At 44.4% G+C, this 18,386-nt stretch overlaps 1 protein-coding gene across 1 annotated transcript in view; it reads right to left on the minus strand.

Moving 5' to 3' along the window:
• Nucleotides 1-18,386, minus strand: part of ABCA12 (ATP binding cassette subfamily A member 12) — a 122,874-nt gene that overhangs the window by 63,385 nt on the left and 41,103 nt on the right. The window contains 10 exon segments of the mRNA XM_077829474.1: nt 767-946; nt 5,984-6,074; nt 7,571-7,690; nt 10,700-10,839; nt 12,459-12,660; nt 14,354-14,518; nt 15,881-16,054; nt 16,914-17,038; nt 17,550-17,662; nt 17,764-18,017. Coding sequence (XP_077685600.1) covers nt 767-946; nt 5,984-6,074; nt 7,571-7,690; nt 10,700-10,839; nt 12,459-12,660; nt 14,354-14,518; nt 15,881-16,054; nt 16,914-17,038; nt 17,550-17,662; nt 17,764-18,017 — 1,564 coding nt within the window.

The following is an 18,386-nucleotide window of genomic DNA, read 5'->3' on the forward strand; positions in this document are numbered from 1 at the left end:
GTTTTAATAACTACTGATACATCACATTATTAAGGTTAGTAGAGTTTCTGTTGATAAGGGAGATGTTTTTAATGGTGGCTTGAATTATGGGATATTAAAAAAGAACAGTTTATGGGACTGTCAAGAAAGTCCTGAGCTCGCATTCCGATTCCTTTAAAAATTAAACGAAGGACACACATAAGATCCTTTCTTTTTCCCTACTTGATATGATAGCCAAATATTAATAGGCCAAATTCATCTGACTTTTACGAATGTAGTTCTCATCTGCTAATATACGTCTCCTACAATAATGGGCTACTATTTGGTTTCATTAAAGCATTTTAAGAACAGTATGATCTGCTAAAGAAAGGTGTGGTCTCTTCATATTACTTGCTTTACATATCCCTTTCCCTCTACAGGCCTATCTGGAGGACAGCTCTGTATCCTGGAGATTCACCAGGGGTTCCCAAGGTGGCTCAACAGAAGACCCTAATGGCACCTTGCCAGGATACCAAGGGCTACCTACACCTATCTGCATGAAAAGGAGCAGATTGTAGCCCACTCTCATCTGTGATAAGGAGGCATGGCCATGCAATATGTCATGGCTGATTGGCTGAAGATTGCAGGTTGAGCATTGTTTGCTGGGACCTATTGTCTTCCTAGTATAGAACTCTGGGTATAGCACTTGACTCATGAACTGCACTTTGGCTACTGCACATGATAACAGGGTAAAAAGGGTTAATTCATTAATTACATGGGCATTTCTGTAACTGAACATGGCACTTACTTCCAAAAAGTTCATTCCTCAAAAAAAGCTCTTTAGCTACCATTTCCAGCGCCTCTCTGTTTTTTGCCACCTGAATGCGATCAAACGACACACAGGAGGATACATTTACTGCCAGGGTAGATAATGTGTTCAGTTGATTGATGATGTCAGCGTTGTTCTGCAATTCCAACCTTATATCATCTGGGGTGAGGGGGAAGGGAATGAAGCAAAAGAACCATCACTTCATTATGCTGTTACTGCTAATAACGATGGAAAAAAACAATCACACTAAACATTAATCGTAAAATATTATTCTGCATTTATCAGTGCAATGAATGCATGTGGTTGACCCAATTTTTAGGTTAATCATTTTTTACACGCTCATCAGTTTGTCTTTGGGAGAATGCCAACTATGGAATGTGACAGCCATTTCAAACCAGAGGTTACTGCTAATCTGCTGGTTTTTTAAACTGTGTATGATGTTCTCCATTCGTTCCACGTCCAGTGATTTTCAGTGTAATCGCCATGTCTGCTGATCTGTTTTAGCTCAGTGGTGAACACAATCTATTTTATCCAAGCCCGTCAGGTAGGAGGTAGGTCTGCCATGGTGCTGTGTGTATTAGACCTGTTAATGCAGCCAATAAAAGTACTGCTGTCTTCTGGCTGTTGTACATTGTGACTACATAATGCAGTGTAACTAATGTGGAACAGCGGCCACAAGTATGATGGTTTTGCTGCAGTTAGGACAGGTGATTGCACCCAATAGGTGACTATTTGCACTCATTTCATTCTAAACAGCATGCTGATATGGGTTGCAATGAGCTAGACTCACTCCTGATCTACATCAGCTTCCACTCACACAAACAAGGGCTGTGTTGGAGTCATTGTGGATAGCTCTTTGAAAACGTTCACTCAATGGGCAGTGGCAGTCAAAAAAACAAACAGAATGTTGGGAATCATTAAGAAAGGGATAGAAAAGAAGACAGAAAATATCATACTGCCTCTATATAAATCCATGGTACGCCCACATCTTGAATACTGAGTGCAGATGTGGTCGCTCCATCTCAAAAAAGATATACTGAAATTGGAAAAGGTTCAGAAAAGGGCAACAAAAATTATTAGGGGTATGGGACGGCTTCTGTATGAGGAGAGATTAGTAAGACTGGTACTTTTCAGCCTGAAAAAGAGATGACTAAGGGGGGGGAAAATGATAGAGATCTATAAAATCATGACTGGTGTGGAGAAAGTAAATAAGAAAGTATTATTTACTCCTCAGAACACAAGAATCAGCGGTCACCAAATAAAATTAATAGGCAGCGGGTTTAAAAAGGAAGATGTTTTTCACAGAATGCACAGTCAACCTGTGGAACTCCTTGCCAGAGGATGTTGTGAAGGCCAAGACTATAACTGGGTTCAAAAAAGAACTAGATAAGTTCATGGAGGTCCATCAATGGCTATTAGCCAGGATGGGCAGGGGTGGTGTCCCTAGCCTCTGTTTGCCAGAAGCTGGGAATGGGCGACAGGATGTATCACTTGATGATTACCTGTTCTGTTCATCTCCTCTGGGGTACCTGGCATTGGCCACTGGGCTAGATGAACCTTTGGTCTGACCCAGTATCGCTGTTCTTATGTTATTAAAGTGGCTGCTACATTACTCCACTGAGGGAGTAGGGAGGAGAGGGGGACCTGAGAGACCTGAAAACTTTAAAGCAAAACTCCAGTTCTGATGTGAGTGAATTATTAAAATCACTTCCCATCAGGCTTCCAATTCACTATTTGGGTGAATAATTATGTCTGAACAGTGTCCTCTGGTGGCCAGAGGGGATTAATACAATTTACTGCAGAGATTCTCTTGCAATGTCTATTTGACTAACATTCAGGATTGGAGTCATTTAAACTAGGCCTTATGGTTTTTAAGACTATTTTTCATAAATTTTGAGGCTGGAAGGGACTATAATTATAATGGAATGCTAACCCATATTACACTATTCAGCCATTAGGTGGCACCGTGTTCATTTACAGCCGTGGTCTCCAACCGTTTTACAGACAAGATCATATTTTGAATTTAAGATCAACCCAGGATCTACCTCGCCCCTTCCCCGAGGCCCTGCTCCCTCCAGTCCTTCCTCCCATCCTCACTCACTTTCACCGGGCTGGGGCAGGGACTTGGGGTGCAAGCTCAGGGAGGGAGTTTGGGTGCAGGAGGGGGCTCTGGGCTGGGGCAAGGGGTTGGGATGTGGGAGGGGGTGCAGGGTCTGCGAGGGAGCTCTGGGCTGGGCATGGGGCGGTGTGGTGCAGGCTCCAGGCAGGAGGCGCTTACCACAGGCGGCTCCTGGTCAGCAGCACAGCAGGGCTCAGGCAGGCTGCCTGCCTGCTGTGGCCCCACGCCACTCCCAGAAGCAGCTGGCTGCTGGCATATCTCTGCATGCTGCCTCTGGAGGGAGGGCGGCAGCAGGTCTCCGTGCACTGCTTGCACCTGCAAGTGCCACCCCCGCAGTTCCCAATGGTCGGTTTCCAGCTAATGGGAGCTGCAGGGATGGTGCAAGGGGCGAGGGCAGCATACAGAGCCGCCTCACCCTCCCCTTCCCCCAGGGGCCGCATAGACATGCCAGCAGCCAGCCGCTTCTGGGAGTGGCGTGGGGCCAAGGAAGGCAGGGCTGAGCCCCTGAACCCACTGGACTTTTAGCGGCCCGGAGATTGCGATTGACTGGCCGAGGCTCCGGGATCAACAGGTTGGTGACCATTGATTTAAAGAAACCTCAGCCATACCTGGCAGAGCATTAAAGGAACTTATGATGAACACGTCACATGAGTATAAGCAGGCTCTGCTGCCAGTCCATATCCGGTACTGGAACATGACCATTATCATCATCTAGACTGACCTCCGACGTAGCCCAGGTCATAGAACCTCATCCAGTAAACACTGCATCAAGCCCATAACTTCTGTCTGAGCCCTAGCTTATCTTTTAGAAAGACATCCAGTCTTGATTTAAAGACATCAAGTGATGGAGAATCCATCATGTCCCTAGGCACGTCATTCCAATGGTTAATTACCCTCACTGTTAAAAATTTGCACCCTATTTCTTGTCTGAATTTTTCTAGCTTCAGCTTCCAACCATTGGAGCTTTTAAAGCCTTTTTCTGATCAATTAAAGAGTCGTCTGGTATCAGAAGTCTATTCTCCAAGTAGGTACCTGCATGACTTTCTCATAAACAAACTAGGGAAATACAGCCTAGATGGAGCTAAGGTGAGGGTGTAACTGGTTCGAAAACCACTCCCAGAGAGTAATCAATCAGTGGTTCACAGCCCATCTGGAAGGGCATATCAAGTGGGGTCCCACAGGGATCAGTTCTGAGTCCAGTTCTGTTCAAGATCTTCATTAATGATCTAGATAATAGCATAGAGAGGACACTTATAAAGTTTGTGGATGATACCAATCTGGGAGTGGTTGCAAGTGCTTTGGAGGACAGAATTAAAATTCAAAATGATCTGGACAAACTGGAGAAATGGTCTGAAGTAAATAGGATGAAATTCATAAGGACAAATGCAAAGTACTCCATTTAGGAAGGAACAATCAGTTGCACACATACAAAATGGGAAATGACTGCCTAGGAAGAAGTACTGTGAATAGGGATCTGTGGGTTATAGTGGATCACAAGCTGAATATGAATCAACAGTGTAACACTGTTACAAAAAAAGGGAATGCCATTCTGGGATGTATCAGCAGGAGTATTGTAAGCAAGACACAAGAACTAATTCTTCTGCTCTACTCCATGCTGATAAGGCCTCAGCTGGAGTATTGTGTCCAGTTCTGGGTGCCACATTTCAGGAAAGATGTGAACAAATTGGAGAAAGTCCAGAGAAAAGCAACAAAAAATTATTAAAGGTCTAGAAAACATGACCTGTGAAGGAAGATTAAAAACTGGGTTTATTTAGTCTGGAGAAGAGAAGACAGAGGGGACGTGATAATAGTTTTCAAGTACATAAAAGGTTGTTACAAGGAGGAGGGAGAAAAATTGTTCTCGTTACCTTCTGAGGATAGGACAAGCAATGGCCTTCAATTGCAGCAAGGGAGGTTTAGGTTGCATATTAGGAAAAACTTCCTCACTGTCAGGGTGGTTAAGCCCTGGAATAAATTATCTAGGGAGGTTGTGGAATCTCCATCACTGGAGGTTTTTAACAAACACATGCCAAGGATGGTCTTGTTTTTATATAGTCCTGCCTTGAGTGCAGGGGACTGGACTAGATGACCTCTCAAGGTCCCTTCCAGTCTTATACTTCTAGGGTTCTATGATTCCTCATTTACAATTATTTTGACATCTATTATTTAACTAGGTTTTAATCCATTTAATATGGAAAACAGTAATTTTGTATAGTGTTAATTTTTTTTTATGAGGATGTCATGCAGGACTAAGTCAAATGACTCACAGAAATCTATTATCTCAGCACAGTTACCTTTCTCGCCCAAACTAGTGACCAGTTTATGATGAGATACATTTGTTTGACAAGCTCATTTTTCATAAAACCATGTTGATTGGCATTAATTATGCTACTGTCCTTTAATTCTTTACTGATGATATCCCACATCAGCCTTCCTGAAATTTTTCCTGGGATCACTATCAGGCTAACTGGCCTGATCTGCATCATCCTGTTTACCTTTTTTAAAAATATTGGTTTGACATTAGCTTCTTTAAAAACAACAACAACATAGTAACAGGTTACATTTCAGGGATCCCACAGCTAAAAGACTGGCTTATGCATCTGATAATGTGTTTTGTGTTACACACTGGATGCCACATAAGACATATTTATGGAGAGGATGAGTGGCATTGGGCTAAGGTACAAGACTGGGACTCAGGAGACTGCACTTCAAGGCAAAATCTGCCACAGAATTCCTGTGTGCCCTTGGCTAAATCACTTAATCCCTCTATGCCTCAGTTTCCCATCTGTAAAACAAGGATCATAATGCTCCCTTTCTCCCCCCATCCATCCATAATGTGGGCACTCAAACCACATTGCTCAGGACATATGCTAATATTTTAAGAGGGTGAAGGAGGAATCTTTCCAGTCCCACAAAGCATGAGCATTGCAAATATACACTATGGATGAGCTTGATTGGCACTAATGCACCAGCTACTGGCCAGCAGGAATCGTTACACCAATGGTCTAAGGCAGTGAGGCAGTTGTGATGTTCTGAGCACTATTATATAAATAGGAGGTGTATGAATAGCAACTTACCCAGTTCATTTATTTCGCTCAGCAGTTTGACAGCATCCAGCTTCACCATGAGTTTGATAAAAACTTGCACAAATGGATTCTGCAGGGTATTCTATCAAATGACAGTGAGAGAGAGATAGTGACATTCATCCTGTTTGGATCCCCTCCATGTTACTTACACCCTTCTTGAGCCTCCTCTCTTCACTTGATTTCAGTTACAGAGAGAAAACTTTAGCCAGTGACGGTGTCTTACAGCTCTCTAAGGGCCTGATCCAACGGAAAACAATCACATTGACTTCACTGGGCATCGGACTGGTTCTGGAAAGCACTTAGGCCTGGATCCTTAGTGACACAGAGACGTTAAAGTATGTGCAAATGTAATTTCTACCAACTTTTGGTGTATCTGCAGTTTTGGAGCCTGCAGCAGCAAGTGTCCCAGCCCAGATCAGCAGGTGTGGTTTACCCTAGCGCTCTGAAACTAGACATACAGCCAGTGCTTAGACGCTGTGGTTTGGACTCTTCAGCCCACCCCTCTCCCTGGGCTTCAGAGCCCAAGGTCCAGCCCCGTCTATACAGCTATTTTTAGAACCCTAGCATGAGCCGTGCTAGCCCGAGTCTGTCGACCCTCCTGGGAGGCTCGAACCCGCGGGCTCCAGAATGCTGTGTAGACAGACCCTGTAAGGGCGCTGTTCGCTGTCAGAGCACAGTGCAGAGCGGCCTGCGTGTAAATGAGCTTCAGGCCTTCAGGTTTGAGCTTAGCTGAATCTCTAATAGCTCATTCCACAAGGGAGTCCGCTCAGTGGAGAATGTTTCATCGCTGACTTTCACACGCTCCGTCCTGGATTTTCCAGGAGTCTAGCTATGCCATATACACTGTGGTGAATTTCTCCCACTGAGACCAGTTAATATTTACTCTGTGTTCCCAAGATATGCTTTCTATAACAGGCTGTGCTCTGTTTCTTCACCAAAAAGAAGCCAATCATTGCTGCTAAGGTAACTTAAGTAACTCAAAGTAACCTCAAAGTGCCTCAAAGTAACTTAAGCACGGAGAGTGAGTAGAAAGAGGAGCCACGTTACAGCTTTCCAGGTTTGAACAGTGACTTGTTCCTCATGGAGAGAGTTTGAAGTTTTACCTTGATATTTAAATATTTTTCCTCATTGAGCTACAAAGGCAGAATGGCATTCGTTCATCCTCTAGGCTCTCCAGCACTTTTCTAATGAGAAAAACTAGATATTATTCCAGCTTTTCTGCTTCCTGAGGAGAACCACTTCTTTGATATCTCAGGCTGGGGTGAGCCCTGTGATGAGTCACCCAGCTTTGATTGCTACGTCAAGCAGAAGGCAATTGCATTTACAAACCTAAGAGAATTCTCCCCTTTGTATGGCCAACCATCTGTCCTCAGTGTGTTGGAAGTTTTAGAGGAAGTACTGTAAGCATTTCAGAAGGAGGGTTTAGCTCTGAAAAGGTGCCCCTTTAGAATCTCTTGGTGTTTGTATTGTTGGTGGATGTCAATAGAGCTATGACAATTTATATCAGAGAGGATCTGCCCCCAGCCTTCTGTTAACTTGAGCGACAAAGGAACCCTGTTAGCTGTGAGATAATAATACCTTGACAACTGGAATTGTTTCGTTTAATGTAGTCAGTGAATTCATGATCAACGGTGACTTGTCCAGCCATTCCTGGGACTTTTGCATTAGATCAGCCATCTGCTTCAGGGTTGCATTAGACTTAAAAAAACAAATCAAAACAAACACATAAAATAAATCCATTTGACCTGTTTACAAAAAGCTAAATTAATATTTCCATGGTCCTTTCACATGACATTGAGCAAGTTTTTCCTTCTTTAGGCCCCGATTCAGCAGTCCATCCCTGTTCTGCTGAATGCTTAAGCATGTGCTTAACTTTAACATGTCTTTAACTTCAACACATGCCTCAGTCACATGTAGGTGCTTAACGTTTAGCCTACGTTTCAGGGCTTTGCTGAACAGAGCTGGACTTCAGCACCTGCTTATATGCTTTGCTGGATTGGGGCCTTAAGTATTATGACGAAGGTCTCGTCTAAACTACAGACCTATATCACTATAACTACGTCATGCAGAGGTTTGAAAAGTCCACACTCCTGAGCGACGTAGTTTATAGCAACCTAACCCCCTGCATAGACAGTGCTATGTCGGCGGGAGAAGCTTAAAGTGTTTTAACTGTAGACTTCCTCTATGTCTAAGAATAAAAGTCCAGTTCTGTTAATCAAGAATCAACCATTTTCCTCCCCGAAAACTCCTTCAGAAGCTACTAAAGTTTATTGACCTCAGCTCCTTATCGAGTTAGCACAAAGCAGTAATTTGGTGCAGTCACAAAACTCTCTATATTTTCCTGTTGGGTTACACAGCGCGCTGTGATGAAGGACCAAAGTCAGTCCTGATGAAGGGAAAGCAACTGCCATTGACATTAAGGCTATAAGGTGGATAGAAAGCTGGCTAGATTGTCGGGCTCAACGGGTAGTGATCAATGGCTCCATGTCTAGTTGGCAGCTGGTACCAAGTGGAGTGCCCCAAGGGTCAGTCCTCAGGCAGGTTTTGTTCAATATCTTCATTAATGATCTGGAGGATGGCAGGGATTGCACCCTCAGCAAGTTTGCAGATGACACTAAACTGGGAGGAAAGGAAGATACGCTGGAAGGTAGGGATAGGATACAGAGGGACATAGACAAATTAGAGGATTGGGCCAAAAGAAATCTGATGAGGTTCAACAAGGACAAGTGCAGAGTCCGGCACTTAGGACGGAAGAATCCCATGCACCGCTACAGACTAGGACCGAATGGTTAGGCAGCAGTTCTGCAGAAAAGGACCTAGGGGTTACAGTGGATGAGAAGCTGGATATGAGTCAACAGTGTGCCGTTGTTGCCAAGAAGGACAATGGCATTTTGGGCTGTATAAGTGGGGGCATTGCCAGCAGATCGAGGGACGTGATCGTTCCCCTCTATTCGACATGGGTGAGGCCTCATCTGGAGTACTGTGTCCAGTTTTGGGCCCCACACTACAAGAAGGATGTGGAAAAATTGGAAAACATCCAGCGGAGGGCAACAAAAATGATTAGGGGACTGGAACACATGACTTACGAGGAGAGGCTGAGGGAACTGGGATTGTCTAGTCTGCGGAAGAGAAGAATGAGGGGGGATTTGATAGCTGCTTTCAACTACCTGAAAGGGGGTTCCAAAGAGGATGGATCTAGACTGTTCTCAGTGGTAGCAGATGACAGAACGAGGAGTAATGATATTAGGAAAAACTTTTTCACTAGGAGGGTGGTGAAGCACTGGAATGCGTTTCCTAGGGAGGTGGTGGAATCTCCTTCCTTAGAAGTTTTTAAGATCAGGCTTGACAAAGCCCTGGCTGGGATGATTTAGTTGGGGATTGGTCCTGCTTTGAGCAGGGGGTTGGACTAGATGACCTCCTGAAGTCCCTTCCAACCCTGATATTCTATGATTAATGGAAGATATTGCTGCTTATGCCAGGACTGATTTGGGTCTAAGGCCTTTTGCAGAGAAATGCTTCCAAACCCCGTAATGCCCCTCACATTTCTAGTGCTGCTTGGATTTTTCATGCAAAGGAAACTATTGACCACAGTCACAAAGGGGTAGATTACAAATCGCTGCTGTCTCTTTAACAATTTTATGTTTCAATTGACCTGTCGACCATAGGAATCACCAGAATGTATCAGACCTGGGGTCCATTCAGTCCCACATTCTGTCTCTGACTGTGGCCAGCATCAACCGCTTCAGATTATGGGGCAAGAAACCCCTGCAGTAGATCGTTATGGGATAATCTGAGCACAGGGAGATATTTTTCCTACCCCCATTCATTAGAGGTTGGTTTATGCCTTGAAGAGTGAGTGTCTCCATCACTTCCAAAACTCTTGGGGTTAAATCCTGGCCCCAAGGAAGTCAGTGATGTCATTCATTTCAATGGACACAGGGTTTCACCATAATTTGTTTTTACATTCTTTCTATTATAATTCTGGATATTCTTGTTATCTGTCTAAATGTCCAGTCCTTTTTGTAATCTTGCTAAGCTCTTGGCCTCAGTGACAGCTGGTCTCAAAGAGCCCCAGAGGCTGTGCATTGTGTGAAATCACGCTTCCCATTCCCCAGTTTTAAATTTGCTGCCTTTCACTTTCATTTGTATTTTCGTTTCTTGGAGATCAGGATTCTCTCTGCAGTGCCTTCCCACAAACAGAAATACAAAGCTACAGCGCACTGGAAACAAGTTCCGAAGGGTTTGCAAGCTTATCTAACCTCATTATTTTTAGGGATAACCCAATCAGCGATGGGTCCAAAGCAAACCCCGAGCTCTGAATGCTCGCCAAATTGTGATCCAGCTTCCGTAATTTCAGTTGGTCCCGACCAACACCCCACGATCAGTACCTCACTCCCATTTTTAATTTAAATGCATTAAACAATTCTTTGCTGATGACTGATCTACATTCTTCTTTCATCTCAAAGAGTCTTCGAAGCCTTAGATTACCCCCAGTTTGAGACCACATCAGCTATGTTCTACAGTAATGTGTCAAGATTCATTTTTCTCCCGGGGGGGTTATCAACCAAGTCTAATACTTCCAGCACAGGCAGAAAACAGAATTCTGCAACTTCTCCAAAAAGCCAGCCTGCGCTGGAGACTCAACAAGAAGCTCTCTCATTGGGATTTGCTTGACTGGAGCCCCTCTCATTATTCACAACATCATACCTTTTCCATGATCGCTCGAGTTTCTGGGGTGTCTGGTGTATACAGAATCTTCCCAAACAGCATAGGTTTGAGGAAAGACCATATTAAAGCTCCAGTAGAGGTACTAACCAAATCCAGATAAAACGATAAGCAGAAAGGTGCTGCAAGGCAAAAAAAAAAACAAATAGGACAAATAAAGTAGACGCACGAAACTCCCCAAGAGTATTTTTGTTGCTGTGTCCGATTAATGTCTGCATAACCCTCTCTGCACTGACTGATGTAATACCTCTTGACAGAGCTAATCCACCCCAAGGTCTCCTGTTGCTGAAATCAAGACAACAAGATTCTCATTGTTCTAGCAGAGCTTTTTTTGCTTTAAGGTTAAATGGACTTTTGTGAATGAGGAGGAGCTAATAATGTTAGTGCAGCTGGAAAAATGACACATTAGGATGAAAGCATTGACCTGTCAAGTCCTAAAACCAGCCCACCACAGGAACTGGGAGATGAGGGAACATTAAGCCGCCACCCTACTCCACTCAGAAGTCTTTTAAACTTTATGAAAATAAGTCACCCATAAGCATAGTGAGCCAGATCCTCAGCGGGTGTAAATCAGCACAGCTCCATTGAACAGAAGTATGCAGATTTGCACCAGTTGAGGGTTTGGCCCAGAACAGCTGCTCGCTGGATCTAATCAGAAATGCTTGGGTCAGCTCCCAAATGTTTCTGTCCCAGTGTTCAAACAAACATGCAGCTCTTTTTTGTTACATAAAATGGAAGAGACAGATGCCTAGAGGAGCAAGACCTATGTCGAGAAAAGGGACTTCATGAGTTCCCGTAGAGTTGTGGAAAGCAGCTGTGTCCCCCAGCCACATCGACTCCCACCTGGCTTCTGGAGCCCGATTCCCACAGACGGGCTACTGCAGGCTTGGGGGAAGAGAGGGACAATGCCATGAAGGCTGCATTCCCCACTTCTCCACCGGGATCTGCCAGCTCCAAGACGTCTCCACTTGCAGAAGTGGCAGGGCTACCACGACCCAAGCTGCCATATCATGCAGCATCTTGCACAAAATAATACATCACATTCCACACAAACTGCTACATCAGGAAACATTACAGTTCCATGATCAATCAATCAGTGCTCCACAAAGAATTGATACAATAACCAGCTGGTGGAAGTCGGCATAGCACCATTGATTTCCATGCAGCTTTGCTAGTTTAGCCCAGCTGAGGATTTGGTCTGAAGCATTTGTGTGCCGCTAAACCTGTAGGGGCTAGAGCTGTTCAAAACCTTTTTTTAAAAAACTGCAAAAAATTTCAAGATTTTTTTCCAATTGTTTCTCAAGGTTAGAAAGGAACCCACGAAAAGAACATTTACTTTACCAAAACCCAGAGTTTTCAATAACCAAAAAACTGTCACCCCATTTAGCTAGTGGCATCAGAAAGATGCAAGGGAAAAAGTAATGAAAAATTTTAAAGATGTCAACACAGGTTTTCACAAAATTTTCATGAAAAAAAAGCAAGCAATTGTTCAATGAAAAGTTTTGTCTGAAAAATTTCAACCAGCTCGGGGGGTGGGAGGAAGGGAGTGATTCTCATGATGAATCAGGGAAGCTCCATTGAAGTTAACTGAGTTACGCCAGTTTACAATTAGTGCAAAAGAGAACAGAATCTAGCCCACACATTTTTAAGCTGACCTTCTGTTTAAGTCTAACTACATTCTCTGAGAAAGCGAATAGTTTCAGTGTTTTCTCTTGTGGCGCGTCTTTCGCCGCAAACTCACTGGGATCCGGGGGAATGCCATATTTCCGCATTATTTTCTGTATATTTTCATCCTGGATAGAAGAACTAGGTCTTTTTGGATCTCCAAAATTAGGCAGCAAAGATTCAAAAAACAAGGGTGTGATTTCCTCATTGCAGAGAGCTTTCGAAATGGACTTAAATGATCCATGAGCTATTGTTATGTTGGTTGTTTTAAACAATGCCTACGGGACAAAAAACAAAAGCAAAAAGACACACCTGCATGTTTAAAGCATCTTATCTCAGTGGGAGAAGTAAACCACATTTATGCTGGCTTTTGGATGAGAGTTTATCTGTGTACAAAACAAGGGACTTTTACTTGGAAAACCTTGAGACTATCTGGCTTGGTCCTTTGCATGCTTATTCATAAATATGAATGAAAAGCATAAATATCAAAGGATACTTTGTGCTGATATGTGTTAGCGGTTGGCAAATTTATAGAAAGGAGCTGAGAACCCAATCATGAGACATGCTGGAGGTCTCCTGTAAAGTGCAGAGCATCCTCAACTCTCATTAATTTCAAGGTGGTTTATTCCCTGGAGTATGTAGAGCAAGATTTACTCCCATAATGCAAAAGATGCATAATGACAGGACAAGAGATGAGCTGCGGAAGGATGGTTACCCAGCCCTAGGGATAGCGTAAGGTACCATGACCAGCCAGTTGGCTGATAAGTGTAATCACAATGATAAGTGTGATTACAGCCTGAGCCAAAGCTCACTGAAGTTGATGGGAGACTTTCTATTGTCTTCTGTTGGCTTTGGATCAGGCCCATGGTAGCGGGTGAACCCCTGTTTTGGGGAGGCTAGCCCGCCAGCCCTGCCTCTTCTGCCCAAGGCCCTGTCCCTCCACACACACGCTGGAGCCCCAAACCCCCCCTTCCATCATAAAAGAAGAAGCCCCTGTCTGCCCACCACAGCCACATCAGGCCGAGCCTCCGCCCCTCCTGACTCCCCCCCTCTGAGCACTAGGCTGCGCCACCAGCCTCCCTGTGTGCCAGCCCAGCCTCAGAGCCAACCCGAGCCACCGGCCCCCTTGCCCCGACCCCCACCTCTGCCAGAGTCAGGCTGGCACCAGTGCCGGGCCTAGCCGCTGGCCTCCCCCAGCGCTGGGCCATCCTCCACCCCCGCTCCAGAGTCAGCCCGGGCCAAGCTGCCGGCCACCCAAGCGTTAGCTCCTCCCACTCCTGAAGGGCCCCCACCCCGCCGAGCTACCGGCTCCAGCATCCGGCTGAGCCAAGAGCCCCAAGAGCCAGACCAGCCCCAGTGCCGGGCCGAGCCTCCTCAGTCTACTAGCCACTGGCTCTCCACGTCCCCTCCTCCTCACTCCCCCATCCCAAGGAGGAGGGATGCAGCGAGCAGCGGGGATCTGGGGGTGAGGTGTGGAATGGAGGAAGCAGTGGGGTCTCAGGGAAGCAGCCCGATCAGGCTCTTGCTGTGTCACTCTCAAGCATAGGTGCTGGAACTAGGGGTGCTGCCGCACCCCCTGGCTTGAAGTGGTTTCTATCATATCGAGAGTTCACTGTTTGGTTTCAGCACCCACACCCCATACGAATTGTTCCAGCACCCCTGCTCTCGTGCTGTGTTTACTATCCTCTTGTTGGGTCTTTCCAATGTGGCTGCAGGTCTCCTTTAATCTCCTTCTTAGTTACCCCACTTCAACATAGCTGTAAGTCTTTTGTGTTTTCATTCCTCCCCTTGCCCATATTGACCATGTGACTGCTACCTATGTCATTCCAAACAAGAACATTCTAGGTACCCTGACAGAGACTTGCTGACCTCTAGCTACTTCCCTGGATGTACTTAGAGATTCTACGGGCAACACTGTGTAAGTACTCCAAAGGCATTTTAGCTCAGGACCATTCCCATGCTAATACACACCTTGGAGAGGGGCACATTTCTAGACTGCCGTAGCTTTTTGAATGAATTAATGGCTTCTAACAGCGGACGCATGCCAGATGCCACCTGGTTCCTGAAATGTTCCATCTCTTTCAGGAGGCCTAACATCTTGTCCATTGATTTCTGCAGTTCTTTGGGGAAAAACATCTAGAAGACAGAGGAAGGAAGAAAATAACTGTCAGCATATACACACCTATCTAGCACTAATTCTTTGGGGTCAGAGGTGGGATTTACAAAAGTGGTTAAGTGCCTTAGGAGCACAAATCCCATAGGAAATCAATGGGACTTGTACTCCCAAGTCACTTACCCACTTGTTGAAAATTCCACTCTGGAACTTTAGGTATAGCTCTAAAGAACCTGGCTCTGAACAGTTAAAATGTGGGAAAGTTTGTTTTGAGGATGGCTGGAATACAGTAGAAGACCCTCAGCACAAAAACCATGGGCCACCCAATAAAATGACTAGGCAGCAGATTTAATTCAAACAAGAGGAAGTTATTTCTCATACAGTGCACAATTAACCTGTAGAACTCACTGACATGGGGTGTTGTGATGGCCAAAAGTATAACAGGTTCAAAAAGGAACTAGATGCATTCATGGAGCTTAGATCCACCTGTGGCTATTAGCCAAGATGGACAGCAATGCAACCCCATGCTCAGGACAACATTGACTGCCAGAAGCTGGGAGGGGAAGAAGGGGGGGATCTCTCCAAAATTGCCCTGTTCTGTACACTCCTTCTGAAGCTCAGGTACTGGCCACTATCGGAGACAGGATACTGGACTAGATGGACCATTGGTCTGACCCAGTATGGCTGTTCTTATGTCCTTGTGTCAATCACTACAGAGCCAAGTTCACTGTCATTCTCATTTGATTGCATTGTTCAGAAGGACAATTATTTCAGCATTGTTAAAGGTGTATCGAAAACATACTTGTTGATGAATCATACCTATTTTAGCATATGGTTGTCACCAACCGTAGTTATACATATTGAATATTTGATTGGCCATAACAGCAATTGCAACATTATTATGGATTGGGCAAATAAATATCACAGAACCTTTTACAGTTTTGGATTTAGTGGGTTAGCTAATTGGTACAGTGAGCCTTAGCCCAGTGTTTTGTATCCACTGGAACCTGGGTTCACATCCTGACCTAGGCTAGGATGGTTGGATGGTGTACCAGGCAAGAGTAGCTTGTGAGCCAGTTGGATGGTGTACCAGGCAAGAGTAGCTTGAGAGCCAGGTCCTAAGTTGCTGTAAATCAGTGTGGCCCCAATGGTTACAACTGAGGCATGCCAATTTACACCAGCTGGCTCTATAACGGACAGTTGTCTTAATGTATATGTCAGCATAGGTATGCAATATAACATTATTTGTTATTTCATACACAAGGCCAGATCCTCAGCTGGTGGGAAGCAGCCTAGCTCCATACCAGTACAGGTATACCAGATGAGGATCTTAGCCACAGTAGCTAATAAAAGCCAGAAAAGTGCTCTAAAAATCCAACACAAACCTTGTACAGAAAATTGTAAATGTCTAAGTGACGTAAGAATATGACCCCCAGCATGTAAGACTGGCGGGTCCTTTCTGGGAGTGACAGGTTGCAGAACTCCTTTACTACTGCGTCTAGCTTTGGGTCGACGGAATGGACGTCACACGACTCCAGCTGGAGAATCCGAGAAACGAGCTGTATTTGCACAAAAAGCAGGAGATTGGTACATTATTAGGGTACTCCAACATGCATGGGTTAAACTACTGCTTCTAAACTCTTCCCCAACATCACTTTCCAATGCTGTAGACTAAGAAACATACCTTCTCCTCCCTATTATTCCTGCATGGAGAATCAAAGCAGAATGGTAGTGCTTTAACACATTTTGCACAGGCTGAAATGACCCGACAGTTTAACTTTCCCAGTGATTGACAAAGCTGGGGGTTGGATAAAAGTGAGCTGTTTGAGACTGAAACGAGACAAGATGATGGTGAGGCTCTGAGGCAGGGCTAGTGGAAGAAGTCTTTGGAGCCGAATCATTGAGGATGGCGTGTCCATCCTTAGCTGAGATTCATTATCTGCAAGGATATTTTGGATCCCAGAGGTAGCTCCTATAATTATCGGTGGCATCAGTGGCCAGAAATGCCCTTTTCCATCTGCATTGCCACTGTTTCTCTGCAGTGTGGACCTCACCAAAAATATCCACGCATTTGTGACCACTGAACTGGATTACTGCAATGCACAATGCACTAGCTAAATATTTCAGCAATCACCCACTATGTGACTACCCACCCGCTACTCGTGTCAGTCAAAGAACATACTGCTCTTGGTCTCCAGAGGCTGCTCTGGCTTACAAAGTTCTTTCAGTTACAACTCAGGGTGTCTATTTTGATCTATAAAGCACTATAAAGTTTGTGTCCCTTAAACATCACGTATCTCCCTCTGCGTTCCCACAGGAGCAGAGATTTGCTGAGCTGCTTTCATTAATAGCGCCTGGATTTAATTATTTGAGTGCCCAATTTAAAGGGACCTTCAGCTAGAATTAGGATAAACTTACCTGAGTTGTGTTTTCTGGGAGAGGCATTTCCATCAGGGCTTTGATACTTGCTGTGGACATTCCTGCTTCATTTCTGAGCTCCTCTTTGAGCTGGTCGACATTTTTAAACATAGCCATTAGCATTTCTTTAAAATAAAAAACCAAAAAATGATATAATGGTTTTCTCCATACTTACAGAACTATTATATATCTATGCACAGAGCACCTATGTTAAGACAGCGGAAGAGAAATATTTTTGCCCAGACTGAAGATGTTGTGCATGTTGGCTGAGAGGAGCACTACCGTGTGCTCAAACATGTCTGAATTTGTCAATCTGTAAGCCTCTGGCAGACCTAGGGATTTTTGGAGCCATAGCTTTTGGGGCCTGCACCGAGCACAGTTTGCCTGTACATACGTTTCGGACCTCTGACGGCTTGAGCCAGCAACTTTGACTCATTAGGAGTTTTGTAACTGACTTCCGTAGGCCTACAGCCTGTCCTAGAAAAGAAGCCAATGGACATAGCACATGCTTACTTCCGTCACCATATAGCTTTCATAAGACAATCTGTGAAATTTGCCTCAGAAAGGCCAACAGCAACAAGTAAATTAGCGACCATTCTTATAAACCAAGGTTTTAACGTAAATAGGTAAAACTACCTTGCTTTTGAGAAGCTGTTGCATTCTCAGTGGTATTCATCATGGAACTCATTATAGCCATATACCGCGGGATATCTTGAAAATAATCAATTTGCGGTACATTTTCTTGAATCCTTAAATTTTAAAAAATGGGAACATTAAAAGAAAATAAAGGGTCCACATTAATAATTTCAGGAAGAAACACTGGTGTAGAAGAGCTTAGAGAAGTCCTTACCAATTCATTTGTGACTGGATTTTGGTGGGATCCCCAATCAGTATATCTCCAAGTTCTCGAAAAACCCTGTTGTGATGAACTACATCTGTCATAAGGTGATTGCTTAACTCAAAGCTGTGAAGGAGCTTCTCACGAAATTGACTTTGTTCACACAGTGCTTCAAAGCTAACAGTAGGAAGCTGACAGATACGCTGCAGTGATTTAAAGCTCTTGTAGTCACAAAGAAGTTTTATCATGCTTCGGAGGCGAGATGTCTTTAAATTAAAAAAAGAGAGACAGACGCAAGTTAAAGAAAAGGATGATCAGAAGTGGTCTTTAGGCTAAAAGATATAGACATTGCTTTGATTTTATTCAGGATTCAGCTTTCGAGCCCTTTAGTTCAAAAGGTCTTAAAATGAACTGAAATTCACAGTGACTGTTCCCAGCCCTGGAGAGGCAGAAAGGTCCAGGGACCTGACCTGGAATTCTCAGCTCCTAATTCTGCTGCTGTCTTATGTGACCTTGAGCAAGTCACGTCTCTTCCTGACTCTGGCTTCCCCTCCCACCCTTTATCTGCCTTGTCTATTTTGATTGTAAAGTCCTTAGGGGAGGGATTATCTTTTACTATGTGTTTGTACAGTGCC

The sequence above is a fragment of the Eretmochelys imbricata genome, chromosome 11 (genome assembly GCF_965152235.1).
Source record: "Eretmochelys imbricata isolate rEreImb1 chromosome 11, rEreImb1.hap1, whole genome shotgun sequence".
In the NCBI taxonomy this organism is placed as follows: Eukaryota; Metazoa; Chordata; order Testudines; family Cheloniidae; genus Eretmochelys; species Eretmochelys imbricata.